At 43.1% G+C, this 18,380-nt stretch overlaps 1 protein-coding gene across 1 annotated transcript in view; it reads right to left on the reverse strand.

Moving 5' to 3' along the window:
* Positions 1-651: 651 nt before the first annotated feature.
* NDUFS4 (NADH dehydrogenase (ubiquinone) Fe-S protein 4, 18kDa (NADH-coenzyme Q reductase)) overlaps positions 652-18,380 on the reverse strand; it is a 32,919-nt gene continuing 15,190 nt past the window's right edge. The window contains exons 2-4 of the mRNA XM_014542275.1: positions 15,737-15,909; positions 13,281-13,354; positions 652-864 (exon numbers count right to left, since the gene is read on the reverse strand). Coding sequence (XP_014397761.1) covers positions 761-864; positions 13,281-13,354; positions 15,737-15,828 — 270 coding nt within the window. The 5' untranslated portion in view covers positions 15,829-15,909 and the 3' untranslated portion in view covers positions 652-760. The remainder of the gene's footprint in view (positions 865-13,280; positions 13,355-15,736; positions 15,910-18,380) is intronic.

The raw sequence follows: 18,380 nt of genomic DNA on the forward strand, positions 1-18,380 counted from the left end.
TTCCCCGCACCTTCAGTCTGTGTGTGCCTTTCAATCTGATGCGACTTTCTTGTAGGCAGCATATGTATGGGTCTTTTATTTATTCATTTAGCCACCCTGTCTTTCCATTGGAACATTTAGTCCATTTACATTTACAGTAATTATCGATAGGTATGTAGTTATTTCCATTTTATTAACTGTTTTCTGATTGTTTTTTATAGTTTTTCTCTGTTCTTATTCTCTCGCACATTGATGACTTAGAGTTTCGTGTTTGGATTCCTTTCTCTTTCTTATGTGTCTCTTGTAGATTGATTCAGGTTCAAAGAAGCTTAGAGAACATAAAATTCTAATTAAAGAAGAGAACTCCAATAGTAAAATTTGGGTTTATGAGATTGTAATGTAATCATGAATTTCTCTACCCATGATAAAACAAAAGGTTTTCTAAGACAGCATTTTAACAATGATGGCTGGTAGTTCATAAATACCATTGACTTGATAATGGCTATAAAAAGCATGTGCAAAACCTCAATGTTGCAGCTAATTTCAAGCACTCCTTTTTAATAGACTTTAAGTACTGAAATTTCCTAGAGGTATAATCATCTCAATGTCTCTATATTAAAAAATTATAACATGTTCCATTTGAGCTTAAAAATAAACTCCACAAAATGCACCTGCAGTTTAAAGGGAAACTTTATTCGGAGAGTAAGAGAAGTGGCAGCATGGACTGTAAATACTGCCCGGCTGACTTCATTCACAGTCAAGCGGAGATGGGCAGGCCCATCTATTTTGTGGACACTCTTGTTCTTTTGTTCCAAGAAAAGTTGGCACCGTAAGACTTGGACTTGGGTTTCGGAACCTTCTTCTCTTCAACGTCGTAGCTCCATCCTAGGAAACAAAAAACAGACTCACAGGAACAGAATTCAGCAGTGTGCCGAAGAACGCTGTGAGCAGAAGCGAATGCTCATAAATTCAAGGTCATTTATCATCAGGAGCACATGTCAACACATCTGAAATATAAATACCTGCTTAGCAATTTGTTCCTGTGACAACAGGATTCAAAATATTGTCTGAGGATGACTTACCAGCTCTTAAATTAAAGGTGTAACTCAGAACTCAATTTCTCCTTGCTCTGTATTCTTTTCTTCCAAATGGTGTGTGAGAGGGCCTGTGCCCTCTGTCCCAGTCTGCCTCCCAACACACACGCTCCTGCCCCACAAGGGCGCTGTGAGAGGAGCTGAAGGAATGAGAGGAACGGGTATTATATGCAAAACATACCCGACGGTCACTTTCTGGTTTAGGCGGCCAACAGCCTGCCAAGCCCCAGGGAGAAGGACTGTGTTTACTGATGAGAAGGCGGCCCCAGCTCTGCGCCCTGCTCTGTTCATGAGCCAGATGCTGTGAGGTGCCTGCTGGGAGCGGCGGGCTGGTCCCCAGAGAGCCACTGGCGCGGTGTTCTCCTAGGGCTGCGGACTGCTGGCTCTCGGGACTGGGCCAGCCTACAGCGCTGCTGCCGGTGACAACGGTACACACGTCATTCCAGGGCCTGGGAGGTGGTGGTGAGCGCCGGGAGAACAGGCAGAGACAATGGAGGAGACCTGCCTTCTCCACAGGCCACGCCACAGCCACATGGGGGATGGGCGGGGAGGGTCCTTCCCTCACATTTTCCTTGGAACAACTGTGGTCCCCACGCTGCACAGGGGATGAGGATGATTAACAACTCAAGTCACCGTCTCCATCCATCTCCCGTTGCTCTCTTCTGAGCTCTGACAGGAACCTGACCAAAGGGTCTACCTCCCAGTGCCCAGATGAACAGAGTGCTGGTCCCACCACACTCCACAGCCAGCCTCTCCCAGGCTGCGCTCTGCACCACTGGGGAACACGAAGGCTTCTGGAGCGAGCAGTGGGCTCAGCCACTGGAAAAGACATGACACGCTTGTACTGAAAGGGACGCTACACAAACTGTGCTGAGCTCTCCTACTTCCCATTTGAAACCTGTTCTTAAAAAGAAAGAACATCCCCGGCTGGCTTGGCTCAGTGGATAGAGCACTGGCCTGCGGACTGAAGGATCCTGGGTTCAAATCTGGTCAAGGGCACATACCCGGGTTGCGGGCTCGATCCCCAGGAGGGGCATGCCGGAGGCAACAGATCAATGATTCTCTCATCATTGATGTCTCTCTATCTCTCTCTCCCTCTTCCTTCCTCTCTGAAATCAATAAAAATGTATTTTTTTCAAAAAGAAAAAAACATAATACAACTTGCATGAAATGTCATGCAGAAATGTTAGAATGGAATTTTATTTGTGAAATGTTTAAGTTTCTGTGAGAATTTCTTTTCTACCCTAAAATAAGGGTGTTTAAAAGAAATAACTCAAACTTGATTTTCTGAGCGGGACTGGAGGTGAAGCCATCTACACTCTGAAGAGGCTCCTACAAACCCAGCGGCGCCCAGTCTGCGTGCTGTTCCCTGGGACACTGCGCACCAGCCTCTCCTCCCCGCAGCGCAGCGCAGCGCAGGGCCCAGCCCTCGGGCATTTTCTACTTCCTATGACAGGAATGTTGGTGTATTCTTTTCAAACGCCAACAAAAACCTCTGAATAAACCAGACCACAACAATTAGCTTGTGAATTCCACGTATGAGGCATGAGACAGAAAAGGGAAATTAATTCCATTCATTTTCATTTGCAGAACCCACGTTATATTTGGTTCAGTAACACAGAAATACAGAGAAACATCCATCAGCGCTTCTAGTACTTGTGAAATACGTTACCTCTAGTACCCTGGTCCCAGGCCTGCGAAAGGTCTCTCTCCTCTAATAACCGAACCCCAAACCCGACTTCAGCTCGGAAGTGAGCAGCTCAGTGATTTTCCTACCGCCCATCTGTGTACCCAGCACAGCACTGCCTGGTCTGGCACAAGCGGCAGACCTGGCATCGCTGCTGACAGGCCGGGGGGCAGGACAGCAAAGACTCGGGAACCAAGGGAGCTATGTGGGCACCTGGGAGGGTTCAAGCCTCCTCGCCAGGCTGGGTGCGCACATATGCTCGGGTGAAGCAGCATCAACTTAAACTGTAATTTAAGGGGGGGAGTTGGAGAACAACGGCTTTTCAGGAATTTCACTCTAAAATCCCCACGTATCTAGTATTTGGGGTGGTGGAGGGTGAGGTGCAGAATAATTGGAAAGTATCTTAGATCTTCTTAGAAAACACAATGGAGGAGAAATGTGTGTTCTGCATTCACTGGCAAAACTGTTTTCTCCATGAAAATTATATGAAATGATTTAAACAAGCCAATAAGGTGAAAATGGCGGCACCAGAAATATGAGGTTAGTAACCTCCCCCACCTGCCACAGCTGTACCCTCAAAAGAAGTGCGGGCCTCGGGTGTGAGGCACGGCCTGCCTGACGCTCACTCTTCCCCAGTATGGCTGCGACACAGTATTGTTCCTCTTACTTCCAATCAGGGATTTGCCACAAAAACAAACTGGTTTGTGCTCCAAAAGTACAGCTGAAACTCAGTCAACAGAAATTTGAACACACTTTTCTAGAGAAAAAACTATACAGCAACACGATGTCCAAAACTCCCTCTCAGAGCCTGGTCTGGGGGCGGTGTGTGCGTGGGTCCCCAGAACCTTGGTAACCCAGACCCCGGGACTCCCTAGCACGTGGGGACCCTGTCCCCCGAGGCAGTTACTCAGGCTCCCAGCGGAGGGCCTCAGACTCCCCTCTCCCTGGAGCCTGACAGCCGAGCCGGACGTTTCCCTGGCCAGACGGTGCTGGGAGTCATGGGATGAGGCACGGCCTCACGCCTGCTGAGCTCAGCGTGCCCGGCCTCTCGGTTGTCTCCCCTGGTCGCAGAGCGGGTGCTGGGTCCCCTTCTCACCAGAACTGCCCTGCAAGCCCAGTACTGACCGTGCTTCCCTGGCCGTTCGGCAGGTACAGGGCAGTGACACACCTGTCACCCCACACACACCCCCAGCTGAGGTCAGGCAAGGTCATGCTCTGCCTGGGTCACCCTCACACGGCGACAAGTGTCCTCGCACGGCCTCTCATTTCTGTGCCGCCGTTTCAACTGCCCCCCCGAGTGCTTTCTCAGCCCAAGTGCGGGCGGCTGAGACGAGCCCGCGTCGGAGATGCTTCACTGGGCGTGAGTGACAGGCTGTTGGCCACAAGTTCAATGTCTGAGTCAACAATACGCTCTTAAACAGAAACACGTGAAAACAATGTATTGATTGTTTGACAAAATATTGTGATCCGAGGCTCCCAGGCACGTAAGCCTGTATTTTCGCAGGAGCAGTGTTTCGGTCTGCGCTAATGGAGTTCATGGTGACGTGCAGGATACAGCCACTATGAGTAACAGGAATAACTCTAACTGATAGACCTACAGATTCTGTGCTGTCAGGCAACTCTCCCCTCCCCACGCCCTTAAAAGCAGCTGCGTTTTCATTTGCGATTCATCTAAACATTCTTTAAGTCTATATAAATCTGAGTGCTGACTTCTCCTTTGAACCGGCTAGACTAGCATCTGTCTGGCTCCCCTTTTCATGAGTAAATAAATTCTTCAGCACATGCTCATTTCTCTCTGTGTTAGTCGTGGTTTTATCTCGGGGAACATTCTTTGTTAACAGAGTTGGCGGTTCTGTGGAGATGCCCCGTAGTCTCCGGCCAGCGCCAGGCCGCCCTCACCAGTGCGGGGCCCCGTTTAAGCCCAGGCCCGTCTTCTCTGGCTTTGGGAGGTGAGCACAGGAGAACTTTACTGATCTCTGTTTTTCTAACTTGAATTTTGCTCTCTCCTACTCTTGGGAATTGGTTTTACAGTCTGATCATTTGATGATTCCTTTCAATAGATTAATGGTTTTAAAGATTCATTCTCTGTTGGGTGAGAAGAAAACAGAACATCGGGTTTGTTCATCTTTTCTGTCTACTTGAGCTCCAGTAAATGAAGAATCTGTACTCACTGAGAAATCAGTTCTACAGCATGGCCCTGTGGGTTTCATAAGTCTGCATTTCCTAACTAATCTATAAATGCAACTATCTGGAGCAGCAGAGCAATGGTGTATAACTCTGCATGTGAGGTCATGGAATGTGTTTTGTTTACAAGGGAGAAATAGTCAGTAAGGCCGTGAAGTGACTGCTCCAGAAAGAGGAACACTCAGGACAAGACCTGAATGGATATAGAAAGTTGCAAAAAGGAAACTTTTTGTCTTAGATTATAGGAAGTTAAAAGTGTGAAAAGCTATGAATTATGTAAAAATTTTAGCAAAATTGGCTCGATTCTGATGGGCTTGTTTACTACTTTACTGTCTCCTGCCTTCAACTACAATGTGAAGGGCTATTCTTTTTGTCTACTCTGCCTGGATTGCAAAGGTTCTGTGAATTATCAGGATAACCTTACGTGCTAACTTTTTAAGTCCCTGATGACTTGTGTGAGAGTTCAGGCTCTGCCCTGGCCTGGGAGCTCAGTTGGTTCGAGTGTCGTCCCCATACGCCAAGATTGCAGGTTCAATCCCTGGTCAGGGCACATACAAGAATCAACCAATGAATGCATAAATAAGTGGAACAACAAATCAATGTTTCTCTCTCTCACAAATCAATTTAAAAAAAGAGTTCAGCTTCTTAACAGTCACAATACCTTCTATGTTTATATGTCGGTTTTATTGTCACTTTGAAGTGAGTAGCCTAACACTATTTCTTGGAGACCCATGGCCCTATTCCTAGCCTAAGTATTCAATCTACTGACAATCTTCTGTCTCCCCCAAATCTCATCCTCAATGTAAAATAAAATGAAACATTCCGAGTATCTGGGACTCCCCGAGGGCGCTGGAGAAAGCGCACAGGTGTCTCCTGCCGAGCTGCTAAGCAGGCGGTGCGGGAAGTGCGTAGGACTCCGTGGTTGGCAAACCGCGGCTCGCGAGCCACATGCGGCTCTTTGGCCCCTTCAGTGTGGCTCTTCTACAAAATACCACGTGCGGGCGTGCACGTAGTGCGATTGAAACTTCGTGGCCCATGCACAGAAGTCGGTATTTTGTGGAAGAGCCGGTATTTTGTGGAAGGGCCACACTCAAGGGGCCAAAGAGCTGCATGTGGCTCGCGAGCTGCGGTTTGCCGTCCACTGGCCTAGGTAACTGGACACCTGACTGGATGAGCTGCACGGGAAGGAAGAGCTTCCGGTCAGAGGAGAAGCCAGCCGTCCGAGGCTAATCTGTGGGGGACATGCTAGCACGAGCGTCTCGGACGCTGTGTGCTCTGTGCCGAGTGCAGGGAGCTGGCCGTGCCCTTCCTGCCCAGGAGGTTTCACACCAGAGCCCGGCGCTGCTCTCCTGGCATCAGACAACACTATAGCTATCAGTCACAATATAGTCACAACTTCAGTGATTTTAAAAAACATTAACGTGGCTGCATCTTTACTCCTTCAGTTTGGATCACGTATCTTGTAGGCCAGTATATGTCAATAGGGGAATAAATATCACTTGTCGATGGAGTTTTATTTTTAGTTGTAATTTTTATTTAAGTATAGTTAGTATACAACATTACATTAGTTGTATTAGTTTCGAATGTACAACATTATGATTTAAAATTTTTATACCCTACAATGTGATCACCCCACTAAGTCTAGTAACCCTGTCACCATGCAGACTTATCACAATATTATCGACTACATTCCCTTCACCTCTCCCACCCTTTCCTCATCCCCTCCACTCTGGCAGCCATCCTTTTGGTCTCTATGAGTCTGTTTCTGTTCATTTGTTTTGCTTTGTTTCCCCAAGATTCCACACACAAGTGAAACAGATAATTGTCTTTCTCGGTCTGACTTATTTCACTTAGCGTAATATCCTCTAGGTCCATCCATGTTGTCTCAAATGGTAAGATTTCATTTTCTTTTATTGCTGCATAATATTCCATCTTCATTATCCATTCATCTATCGATGGGCACCTGGGCTACTTCCATACCTTGCCTGTTATAAAAGCGCTGCAACGAGTGCAGGGTGCGTACATCTTTTTGAATCAGTGCTTTCCTTTTCTTTGGATAAATGCTCAGAGGTAGAGCAGACGTAGTTTTTTGAGGGCTCTCCATACTGCTTTCCATACTGGATGCACCAATTTGCAGTCCTACCAACACATGTTATTTGTTGACTTTTTGATAATAGCCATTCTGACTGGGGAGAGTTTATAGAGTTTTAATAATATATAGGTATTTAGGATCTACTCCACACGTAGTTAATTTCTTTTCTTGGTATTCTTGATATATTTTTGGAATATCCACCCTGTATGTTTGGCATATTTATGGTATATTATGTCTCAGGATTACTATGTCATATCTCAAGGGTTTTTTTTTTTTTCTATAAAGATTATGTTGCCCGGCCAGTGTGGCCCAGTGGTGAGGAGGTCACAGTTCCATTCCCAGTCAGGGAACATATTCCCAGTCAGGGAACATGCCCCAGTGGGGAATGTGCAAGAGGCAGCATATCAATTATTCTCTCTCATCATTAATGTTTCTATATCTCTATTCCTCTCCCTTCCTCTTTCTAAAATCAATAAAAAATATATATTTAAAAAATTATGTTCATCCATTTTTATAAATTAGATGACATTCACTGTCTTCTTTGAAAATAGGCTTAAATGATTGTTTGCAGATATTCTGTCCATATATTTTTTGAATGACTTACACTGCATTATTCTTATGAACTCACACATCTGACTTCTGAAATCCATTATTAACGTTAACTAAATAGCCACTTTAAGTCTTTTATTTCATTATTATGAGTTTCCACTTTGATTCATACTGGTGCCTGAAGAATACATCTACTTCTTTAGTATAAAATGTAGATTTTTCTAGGTTGAATAGATTTTCCTATTATATTCACCAAAGATTATATATTAATGAAATATTTAGAATGTACATATACTAGTAATGTATATCCTTGTATATTGCTAAATACTCTAGATCAGTGCTGTCCACACATATAATTTAAACTTTTCTAGTAGCCATATTAAAAAATGACTAAAAAGAAACAGGTAAAATTAACTTTAATATACTTTCCTAACCCAATATATATCCAAAATATTATCATTTATTATGTAATCAATATAAAAATTATTCGATATCTTATATGCTTTTTAATACTAAATCTTTGCAACCCAGTATGAATTTTACATCTCAATTAAAACTAGTCATATTCCAAGTGCTACCCAGTCACATGTGGCTACCATTTTGGACAGTAGAGATCTACACAATTAATTCTGAAGATCGACCAGCCCCACAGTATCACAGAAAAAACATTGTGCTAGAAATCTAGAAACGTGGCCCTATGCTAGGCGAGGTGACTGATTTTGGTCTTGCTGTATTAACTCCCAGGTTTTAGTATACTTCCAAGAGTTTGGAACAAATAACAGGTTGGAAACAACTCTAAAGTTATAAAATGATCAGCTCACTAGTAAGTACACTGAAATATACTTCAGGGTGAGAACCCTTAATACACTCAAATTACTAAAATTACAAATTAATTTTAACAGAAAAACTCTGTGGTTGTATTTTACAAACACACTAACCTATAAGAAATTGCTAATGATTCTCCTACAATTTTCTTTTCTCAGATTTCTAACTAGAGGGAATTAACAGTTCTTCTAAAAGATATAACAAGTAGCCAAATTGAAGTACCTTGTACAAAATCTTAAAACATGATCCGGAGAATAATTTATGACATCACTAATATTTACTGAGCACATTAAAAGACAAAGATGGGCCAGACGGGGTGTTTCCCTGGCAGTGCTTATAATCCAGTCGGCAGGATAAAATATTCCAGCTGAGCACTAGCACTATGCCGCCCTTAACGACTGATCCCAGAGCCGAGCCACCACTGCCGGCCTACCACAGGGGCTCACCATGCCTTACGGAATATAATGCCAATATGTAAAGTACAAAACCACACTACCAGCTGTAAGAAAGGAACAGGTTACTGAGGAGGCTAGACTCAGGAGAGCGCGCACCCAGGGAGGGTGGGGAAGGGGATAAGAAAAGGGTCAGGAAGGCGATCACACAATGTATCTGAAGACTGAGCTGGCGGTCACGGGCAGGGACAGGCTGAGGAGGGAAACGTGAGGCTACAGGTGGAGGGAAGCAGATCTGGGGCAAAGTGAGATAAAGCTCGTTAGTGCTTTGGGGACAAGTTACTGCTTATGTTGTGAAGAACTCTGAACAATCAGCCGAGTTGGTCTAGTAAGCATAGACCCTTCAAGATGTTTGAAAAAAGAGCATTTTTGGATTTATATAAATGTCAGAGAAGAAAAGTTCTTAGTACTGAGGCGTGTTACGTAACAGTCAGACCAGGGGTCAGTAAATATTTTCTGTAAATAACCAAATAGAAAGTATTTGTAGACTTTGGGGACCATATGGTCTCTAGTACAATGATTTAATTCTACTATTATAGCGGAAAAGCAATCATAGACAATGCACAGATGAACAAATATGTCTGCATTCAGATAACATTTGCTCACCCACTTAAGGGTCTGTGATCTTGTTAGTTAATTAACAAAACGATGTGAGGTGTGAGGGGAGCAGAGACCCATTTACATGTCCCCCCATTAGCCACTTAAACAAGAGGGCAAATCAGAATGGAGAGGTTGCTAGGCAATTTGAAAAAGATTCTTCACCCATGATGCTGTACCATTCACGGTGTTTGTTTAGAGTTACTGCCATAATAGCTAGAGAAACAGAACTTACCTACTTAAGATATATATTGCTAAATGTTAAATGCGGCAGAACACAAGTACTATAGTGAATTCAATGGTGAAATAACCATCGAGGACTTTCCCAAGAGATAAGAGTGGCTTCAAATTCTTGAGTAGAGAAATACATTTTAGAAAGTCAGTAATTTCACCAGATAACAAGTATCCATTATGTAGGTTTTGGGAAAAGCAGTGACTAAGACAGATATAAATCCTGCTGCCTTGTTCAATTCCTGATCCACTGTGAGCCTGGAGTTTTATAAGGTACTATCCATTATGCTTTTTCAAGTTATTCTGTCTATTGGCTGCTCCCCAATTTTCTTTCCTGGGGAGACACACATCAGATTGGAAAAGCACCTGATTTCAAAAGCAGCAGTGGCTAGTTCACACCTGCAATTCACATGTGCCCTTGCGACCCCTCAGAGAGACATTAAGAGAGATGTAACCGTTTACTAGATGTCCTGTTATTAAACTCACATTACAGACCTCAAAGGATGACTTGCTACAAGTAGGATGAGCATCAGCAGAACCGCTTTGGATGAGCTCTAGTCAGTGAAGGGACATGAACATGGCCCCCGATGTGCCACCTGGTCCTGGGGTCATTCTGAGCTGAAGGCCATCCTGCCCAGCAGAGACAGAAACCCCCTTAGCCTCCTTAAGGTAGGTGGCTGAGCCCGGAAAGACAGCGATTACCGGAAGCGACTTTCATCTGAATCACCCACCTGCAGGGCAGGGCAGACACCTGCTCTTAGTGTCCTGTGAACTACCCTCCTCCCCCTGAAGCCCAGGCCCTCTCCCACTCCTCAGCTCAGGGCGGCACAGAAACCTCAACTGCATGACCTGCCCTTGGGTCTCACATTCTTATGGACCCCTGTACATAATGTTTAAATCTTTTTCCTCCTGTCAATCTTTCTTATGTTAATTTTATTATTGGAACCTAGATAGGTAGATAAAAATTTTTTTCTCCCCAACAACAGCTTAATAAAGAGAGCAATGTTCATTTTAAATCAAAATGATATTTTAAAGACTAGGACCACTTTGAGAACAATTATGCCATTAAAAATTGTCAAAATTGCCAAAAAAATTTGTTAATCATGAATTATACTTATGTGATTTTTTAAAAGTTTTTATAAGTCTACTACTAATAGGATAAATGTATGTACTATTATATAGCTACTTAACTATGTTCTAAGCACTTTACTTTTACTTAACACATTCAATCCTCACAATTCCCACTGTGCACAGGAGAAAATGGAAACACAAGGTCTACAAATAGTAAGAAACCCAATATGGATTCACACCCAGGCAGTGTGGCTTCAGACTCCTGGTCATAAGTAAATAATACTAACTTGGGGTGAAAAGCAAATATAAATAACTTGCGTAGTTCTTTCACATTTACACGTCAAATATGTTAGATAACACTGATATCTTTTATACTTATACTAGTGGCCTGGTGCACAAATTCATGCACATTGAAAGAAAATTAATTAGAAGATATATTTTATATCGCTATTCACCCTTTCTCTATAATAGAAGTGTCAACCAAAGTCACAATAGACAATGATATTTGGGAACACACGTGATTGGTGCCAGCGAGAGCTTTATATGTATTGCACATGCACGAGTCAACTTAGCCTTTTATAGATATAGAACAAACTTGCTTAATCAGACCTGCTTTGTGATTTAGCTAAACTTTTTCCAGCCCAGTGAAGCACCCCAATTTCTCTTTCAGGTAATTGTCAGCAACACAGCAGTAAATATCAATACAAAGCAGATTATTATTATAGATCACGCAGGGAGAACAAAGGGTAAAATATTTAACTGCAGCAGTGTTTGACTATATTCTGCACAGTGAGAAAACCTGAAGTCATTTTCAAGGTCCACCATTTCTTACTTCTTTTCAGTTGGGTCAAGTTTCTAAGCTTTCTAAGTCTCCGTTTTCTGGCTAATGAAAAAAGAAAATAGGATTTCACCGAGTCTCCTATCTTCCTACTCCAGGACTTCTGTGAGGATCAAATGAGATGAGGCATGGAAAACGCTTCACAGACATTTGGTTAAAGTGTAAAGTATTTCCACCTGGCTATAAAACAAGTTGTGTTCCTGGGCTGACGAAACTGCAAGGAGGCTAGTTGCTAGGGGGAGGAAGCCGGGCATTGCTATGTGACGTCATTACCCAGATGGTCAGACACTTAGCATATTAGCCTTTCATACACACACTCACACACACACACACACACTCCCTTATAGTATATATATATATACTCCCTTATAGTAGACTGCTTAAATAGGTATTATTTCATTCACATAGATAACTAAATTAGATTAAATTCAACCTGACCAACTAGAACAACAGAATGCATTAGGTACAAGTATATAGTAGTGCATTTCAATCCTAAAGAGACCAACAGCAGAGAGCATTACCCAGTGTTTATTGTGTACTGGACTAGGTACACCATGAAATAAAACTGCTATTTCAACATGAAATTAATTCAAAATCGTGTAGCTTCGAAGTGGCACAATTAGGATTAGAATTCATACTGGCCTAACTCCAAAGCCTCTTTTCACTACTGTGTTGCATAGCTTAACAACAGAAAATGAGGAAAACAAAAAGACATTTTGTATTTTCTTGATAGCAAGATCAACATACCTCTGGGCATGTGCCCTAACCTGGCATCATCAGAAAATGAGGAAAACAAAAAGACATTTTGTATTTTCTTGATAGCAAGATCAACATACACCATGAGCCGCTTAACGCTGGGGAGGGATTCTTTCTGAGAGATGTGTCATTGTGAAGTGATTTCCTCACTGTGTGAACATCCCAGAGGCATCTACACAGACCTGGATGGTGCGGCCCACTGCACACCTTGGCGGCATGTACAGCCTATTGCTCCTGTTCAGCACGTTATTATACTGGATACTGTTGGCAGCTGTAACTCAAGGGTATTGTGTATCTACACACAGAAAAGGTGCAGTGAAAATACAGTATAAAAGATAGACAGCACTGACCACACACAGACTGTAGAGGACTGGGAGTTGTGCTGGGTGGGTGGGTGGATGAGCGAGTGAGAGGCCTTGGACATTACTGTCTTAGACTAACGTTATAAAATGATGCAATCAGAGATGATCGAGAGGGAATATGACAATGATAACTATTTTGAAATAACTGAAGAGCTATTACGTGGAGTAAGAGACATGGGATTCTGGCTCAAAGTAAGAAAGGAAATCATCAAGAGGTGTCACACTGAAAGGTTCAGTTAGAATGGAACACCAGACGTCAGAGATTTTGCAGGGACTCATCAGCAGGGCAGGAGTCAGACACAGTTCATTCCCTGCCTCTACTTCAGATGAGAGCAGTTTGGCTTTCCCATGTTTTGTGGGCATTCCGTGTTATATTTTTTTCTTTTTTTTGGAAGGGGGTGTCCTCCTGCTGTAAAATTCTTAAATCCAGTGGATTAGATAACATTGAAAAATTTCTTTCTACTCAAATTCTATATTCCTGACTGGTTTTGATTAATGTTAAGAACATAAACTCATATCTTCCTTTTACTTGTTAAAGTCAAACAAAAACAGACCCAACATACCATTTTTTTCTGCGAAGGCCATTGCATCTTCTTTGGTGCTGAAGGTTAGAACCATGTTGGACAAGGGATCAGCCCTGAAAGAAGCAATTTTTTTCCAGGATTTAACATTAAATTTTGGCTGAAAAAACAATCAATACTTAAAGTAAAATGTTTAGAATATAAACAATTGCTATAATAATAAATAAGTACAGTACTGATGAAATATCTTATTTGGAATAAACTCTTTAAAATTCTTAACTGGTTGAGTATCAGATTGCTAACTGTTCCTCTCAATGAGACTGTATATTCTGAAGGGGACGGTGCCTTCTGGGATAGTGATTTTAAACTGGTCCCTGGGCAACACAGACGCAGACAGAGGCTTTGACCCCTTCCTTCTCTGCATAAGAGATGCAGATGGAGAGGCCTGCTCCACGGAGGAGGCTTGGCGTCTGCACGAGACTAAATCAACGGAGGATGGGGGCGGGAAGGCACAGGCAGGCCTGGGAGCTGAGCACGCGCGTCCCACTGTTGCTGGTCACCTGGTAGGAATTTGCCCTCCACGTTTGTTCCACTCTTCCTCAACTACCTATAAATCACTCATTTTGACTTTTGAAATCTAAGATCTTGTTACCCCTTTTCTCATTTTCCAAAATGACATTTATACCCCAAACTGGCATATTAATCAATCAGAGGTTCACCAAAAGACATGTACAAGAATCTCCATTTTATTTTATGCATAATAGCCCCAACTAAAAACTAACCAAATGCTATCAGTAAACAGTGCAATGGATGAATTTTGTATAGAGATGAACACATTAAAATCTCATGTGACTTAACAAAAGATAATCATAGCATTTCAAGCATTGGGTATGGAAAAAGTTGTTCCTTATAAATTTCTTTAGTCTCTACAAACATGTGATTTACAACACTTCCATGAAATATAAAATCTAAAGATACAAAATACCTAAAATCGTGCCTATACTTCACTTTGCCAAGCAAAATGTAATTCTATTTAAATTTCCACACCTGAGATGTTTTTAACAAACATTCTCCCAGTTACATCGACAGGAAAGACAAGTTGAATGTCACACTTTTCTAAGTGAGACAACTGAAGGTGATAAGAATCTTCAGCTCTCGCCTGGACACACATGACATTCTAGGAGGCCCAGGCAGAGCGGAGTCTTCTCGCTTATCTGGCTGCTTCTCTAGTAGCAGCAGCTTTTATCCAACTCGAGGCAGTCCTGCTGGTTAACATTTGGGCCACATTCCACAATAGAGATTTAGGTCACTGATTTCATTGGGGCCACAGAATTTATGACCACTTTTTTCCAGTGCACCGTGCATTTATTAGTCACAAATCTCAGAAACTTATAAGTTTCCTTCAAAATAGCCAGTACCTAATCTTATCTAGTCTTCTCCCCTTACAAACAAAAACATACCTTATTAAGAAGTTTTAATTTCAAAGTAAGTGAAGTGTTACTAATTATTAACACTACATACCCAGTGCATCTTAAACAAATGCAAACAGCTTGGGGAGTGTGCTAACAACGCTCACAATGTCAGCCATTTTTTATCTAATAAAGAGTACTCTGAAAACAACTGACTAGCCCAGTGATGGCGAACCTTTTGAGCTCGGCGTGTCAGCATTTTGAAAAACCCTAACTTAACTCTGGTGCCCTGTCACATATAGAAATTTTTTGATATTTGCAACCATAGTAAAACAAATTTTTGATATTTATTTTATATATTTAAATGCCATTTAAGAAAGAAAAAATCAACCAAAAAAAGGAGTTTGCGTGTCACCTCTGATACGTGTGTCATAGGTTCACCATCACTGGTCTATGGTTTAATATATGAATATTAAACAGGTATATTATATATAAACTAGAGGCCCAGTGCATGGATTCATGCACAGAGGAGGGGGGGAGAGGAGGGGCAGGAGTTCCTCAGCCTGGGCTGCACCTTCTCGTAATCTGGGACCCCTTGGGGGATGTCCGACTGCCAATTTAGGCCTGATCCCCGCAGGCTGCCAGGGAGGAGCCCAAGCTGGGGCAGGTGCTGCAACGCTCGCAGTCATCCGGGCCCGCTGTGCCTGCGCCACTGCCCGCTGCCAGAGTCGAGTTGGGAGAGGCTCCCGCCGCTGCAGCTGCGCTCGCCGGCCGTGAACCCGGCTTCTGGCTGAGCAGTGCTCCTCCTGTGGGAGTGCACTGATCACCAGGGGGCAGCTCCTGTGTTGAGCGGCTGCCCCCTGGTGGTCAGTGCACATCATGAGACCGGTCGACCGGTTGTACTGGTCATAATGGTCACTGAGGCTTTTATATAGATAGATATGTCTACATCATAGAACACAGTGATATCTACACAAAACTACACAAAAAGCACTGTACATGAAGGAGTGTTAAAATCAGTATGTTTAAAAGGAAAATCTACATAGAAAAAGAGCTGAAAAGCTATTCAAGTGAAACCAAAGCACTCACGTGGATGCCCAGCCCATCAAAGGGTTCTCCCAGCGCTCCCTGGTGTCGAACTCCATCTTCCACTTCTTGGTGTTGTTCACCCCAGACTGCATGTTGTTGCGCGCAGGAACGAAGATCCTGACTTTCCGGGTCTTGATGTGCTCCTCGGGGACGCCAGTTAAGGTAGTGATGTCCTACAGAAAACACGCAAACGCGTTTCTGATAGCTAGTGCTTACTTGTAGGACCGCTCTAATCAATGCTATGGGCCAAAGGACTAGTATAAATACTTAGTGCTGCCATATGTATTGGGAAACAGTAAGTGTATCTCTGATTCAACTAGTCTTTCTACCCACAGATTAAAAACACAATTCTTTAAAGTTATTTTAGCTCTCAACCAATCCTCTGCTTAACACAGTACCTTTCTACCTGCTCCAGTAATTAAGTGTGGTTACGTCGTCACAACTTGTGTTTGGAGGAACTATAAAAATGATCCACATAAATATTTACAAAAATATGCACTTGTAATACTTGCTTACATTTTTTAACACGTATTTTTATAGAGGATAAAATTAAAACAAAATGAGTGCAATTGGTACATACTTTTAAAGATATGAGTATGTTTTCATTGTGTTTTTAAAATACATTTTTATTGATTTTTAGAGAGGAAGGAAGAGGGAAAAAGAGAAAGAAACATCAATTTGAGAGAGAAACATCACACCCTGCCTTGTACAAACCCATCACCAGGGATGGAGCCTCAACCCTGGGCATGTGCCCTAACCTGGCATCAAACCAGCAACCTTTGGTGCATGGGATGACGCTCAACTAACTGAGCCACACCGACCAGGGTTTAACTGATCATTTTAATTGTCAAGTTCACTTCAAAGAAAAGGAATTCCCAGTATAATTACATTTAATGGCTTTCTGAAACATATTCCTCAACTCAAGAGCTTGCAAAGGACTCAGCTTCTGGAGAGTCCTCAATACTTATTTCCGCTTTTGAATTCCGTATAGTTTTGTAATCTGTCATATTCACTTATTATTCAACATTTTGTATCTTTATATTAATATTAGAGGCCTGGCGCATGAAATTCATGCACGGGTACGGTCCCTAGGCCTGGCCTGCAATCACGCCCTGGCCCCCGCCGCACCCACCCCTGGTTCCCTGTTTGCCATCGGGTGATCAGTGCCTGATGGCCAGGGAAAGGGACTGAGAGGTCAGCTGTTCCCGCCTGCTCGCCAGCCCCGCCCCCACCACTGGTGGCCATCAGGCGATTGGAGCCTGCCGGCTGGGGAAAGGGACCAAGAGGTGGTCAGTGCGCCTCATAGTGACTGGTCCAGCAGGCGGTCTGCTGTTAGGGCCAATTTGCATAATACCCTTTTATTATATAGGATAGAGGCCTGGTGCACAGGTGGGGGCTGGCTGGCCTGCCCTGAAGGGGGCCCCGGATTGGGGTGGGGGTTCCGGCTGGGGGTAGGGCCGGCCTGGGCAAGGAGCCTCGGGTGCTTTGTAGACCATCCACACCCCCATCAGGTGGGGGTCGCCACTGGGGGGTGGGGCCAGCCTGGGCGAGGGGCTGTGGGCAGTTTGCAGGCTGGCCACGCCCCCGGCTTTGTCATGATGGACATCCGGAAGGGTCTATCCGGTCTAATTAGCATATTACCCTTTTATTAGTATAGATAGATGTTCTGTTTCCAAAGTTACAGTTTAAGCTTAAACTGGGTATAAAGAAACAAAGTTACAAAATTATGGGGTGAGGATTCTTTACCAAATTACACAGCAACCTCTTGAGTATGAGCTGAATTTGTATGAACTGGACGATGGACATCCGGAAGGGTCTATCCGGTCTAGTTAGCATATTTCCCTTTTATTAGTATAGATAGATGTTCTGTTTCCAAAGTTACAGTTTAAGCTTAAACTGGGTATAAAGAAACAAAGTTACAAAATTATGGGGTGAGGATTCTTTACCAAATTACACAGCAACCTCTTGAGTATGAGCTGAATTTGTATGAACTGGAACGATCCATTGGCTGTTCTCTAAAGAAGATCTCCAGGAAAGGAAACACGATACACTTACTCTGTGCACTAGACACCTCAGGAAGGTGGGATCACAGAAACAGGCTTTTTCTTCATAAACTTCAGTTAGTTTATATAGGAACTTACACAGTAATTAAAAAAACAATAAAGCTTTTAAAAATGGAAACAGTATTTCTTGATTTGTACTAGCTACTAAAGTGCAAAGTTTTTTAGGATGGAAAACCCCTTTAAAGTGAGAAACTACCAAATGTTGCTAAGCTCTTTATATTTTGAACTCCTGACTACCAGCTTCCAAAAATTATGGCAATTATTTATCGCTATCTTCCCCCAATTTAAAGCAGAAACAAATGGGTTTCTGAATTCTGAAGCGCAGTGTCGGACACACAGGCCTGCATGTAGGGCTGTGCACGTAGCTGACACAGAGAGGCCCTGAAGCCCTGAACTCCTAGTCCCTGCAGGAACACTCTCAGTCTAGACAAACTGATTTCTCACACTTGTAAAATGCATTACGACACTCTATTGTTACCATTTCATCCACACAGCTCAGCCAGTGACAGAAGAACCTGTCCTTTAAGGACATTTCAATGGGAAAACTCCCACTCCAAGATTCTATTAAAACAATGCAATCC

Source organism: Myotis brandtii, unplaced genomic scaffold (assembly GCF_000412655.1).
Source record: "Myotis brandtii unplaced genomic scaffold, ASM41265v1 scaffold295, whole genome shotgun sequence".
Lineage (NCBI taxonomy): Eukaryota > Metazoa > Chordata > Mammalia > Chiroptera > Vespertilionidae > Myotis > Myotis brandtii.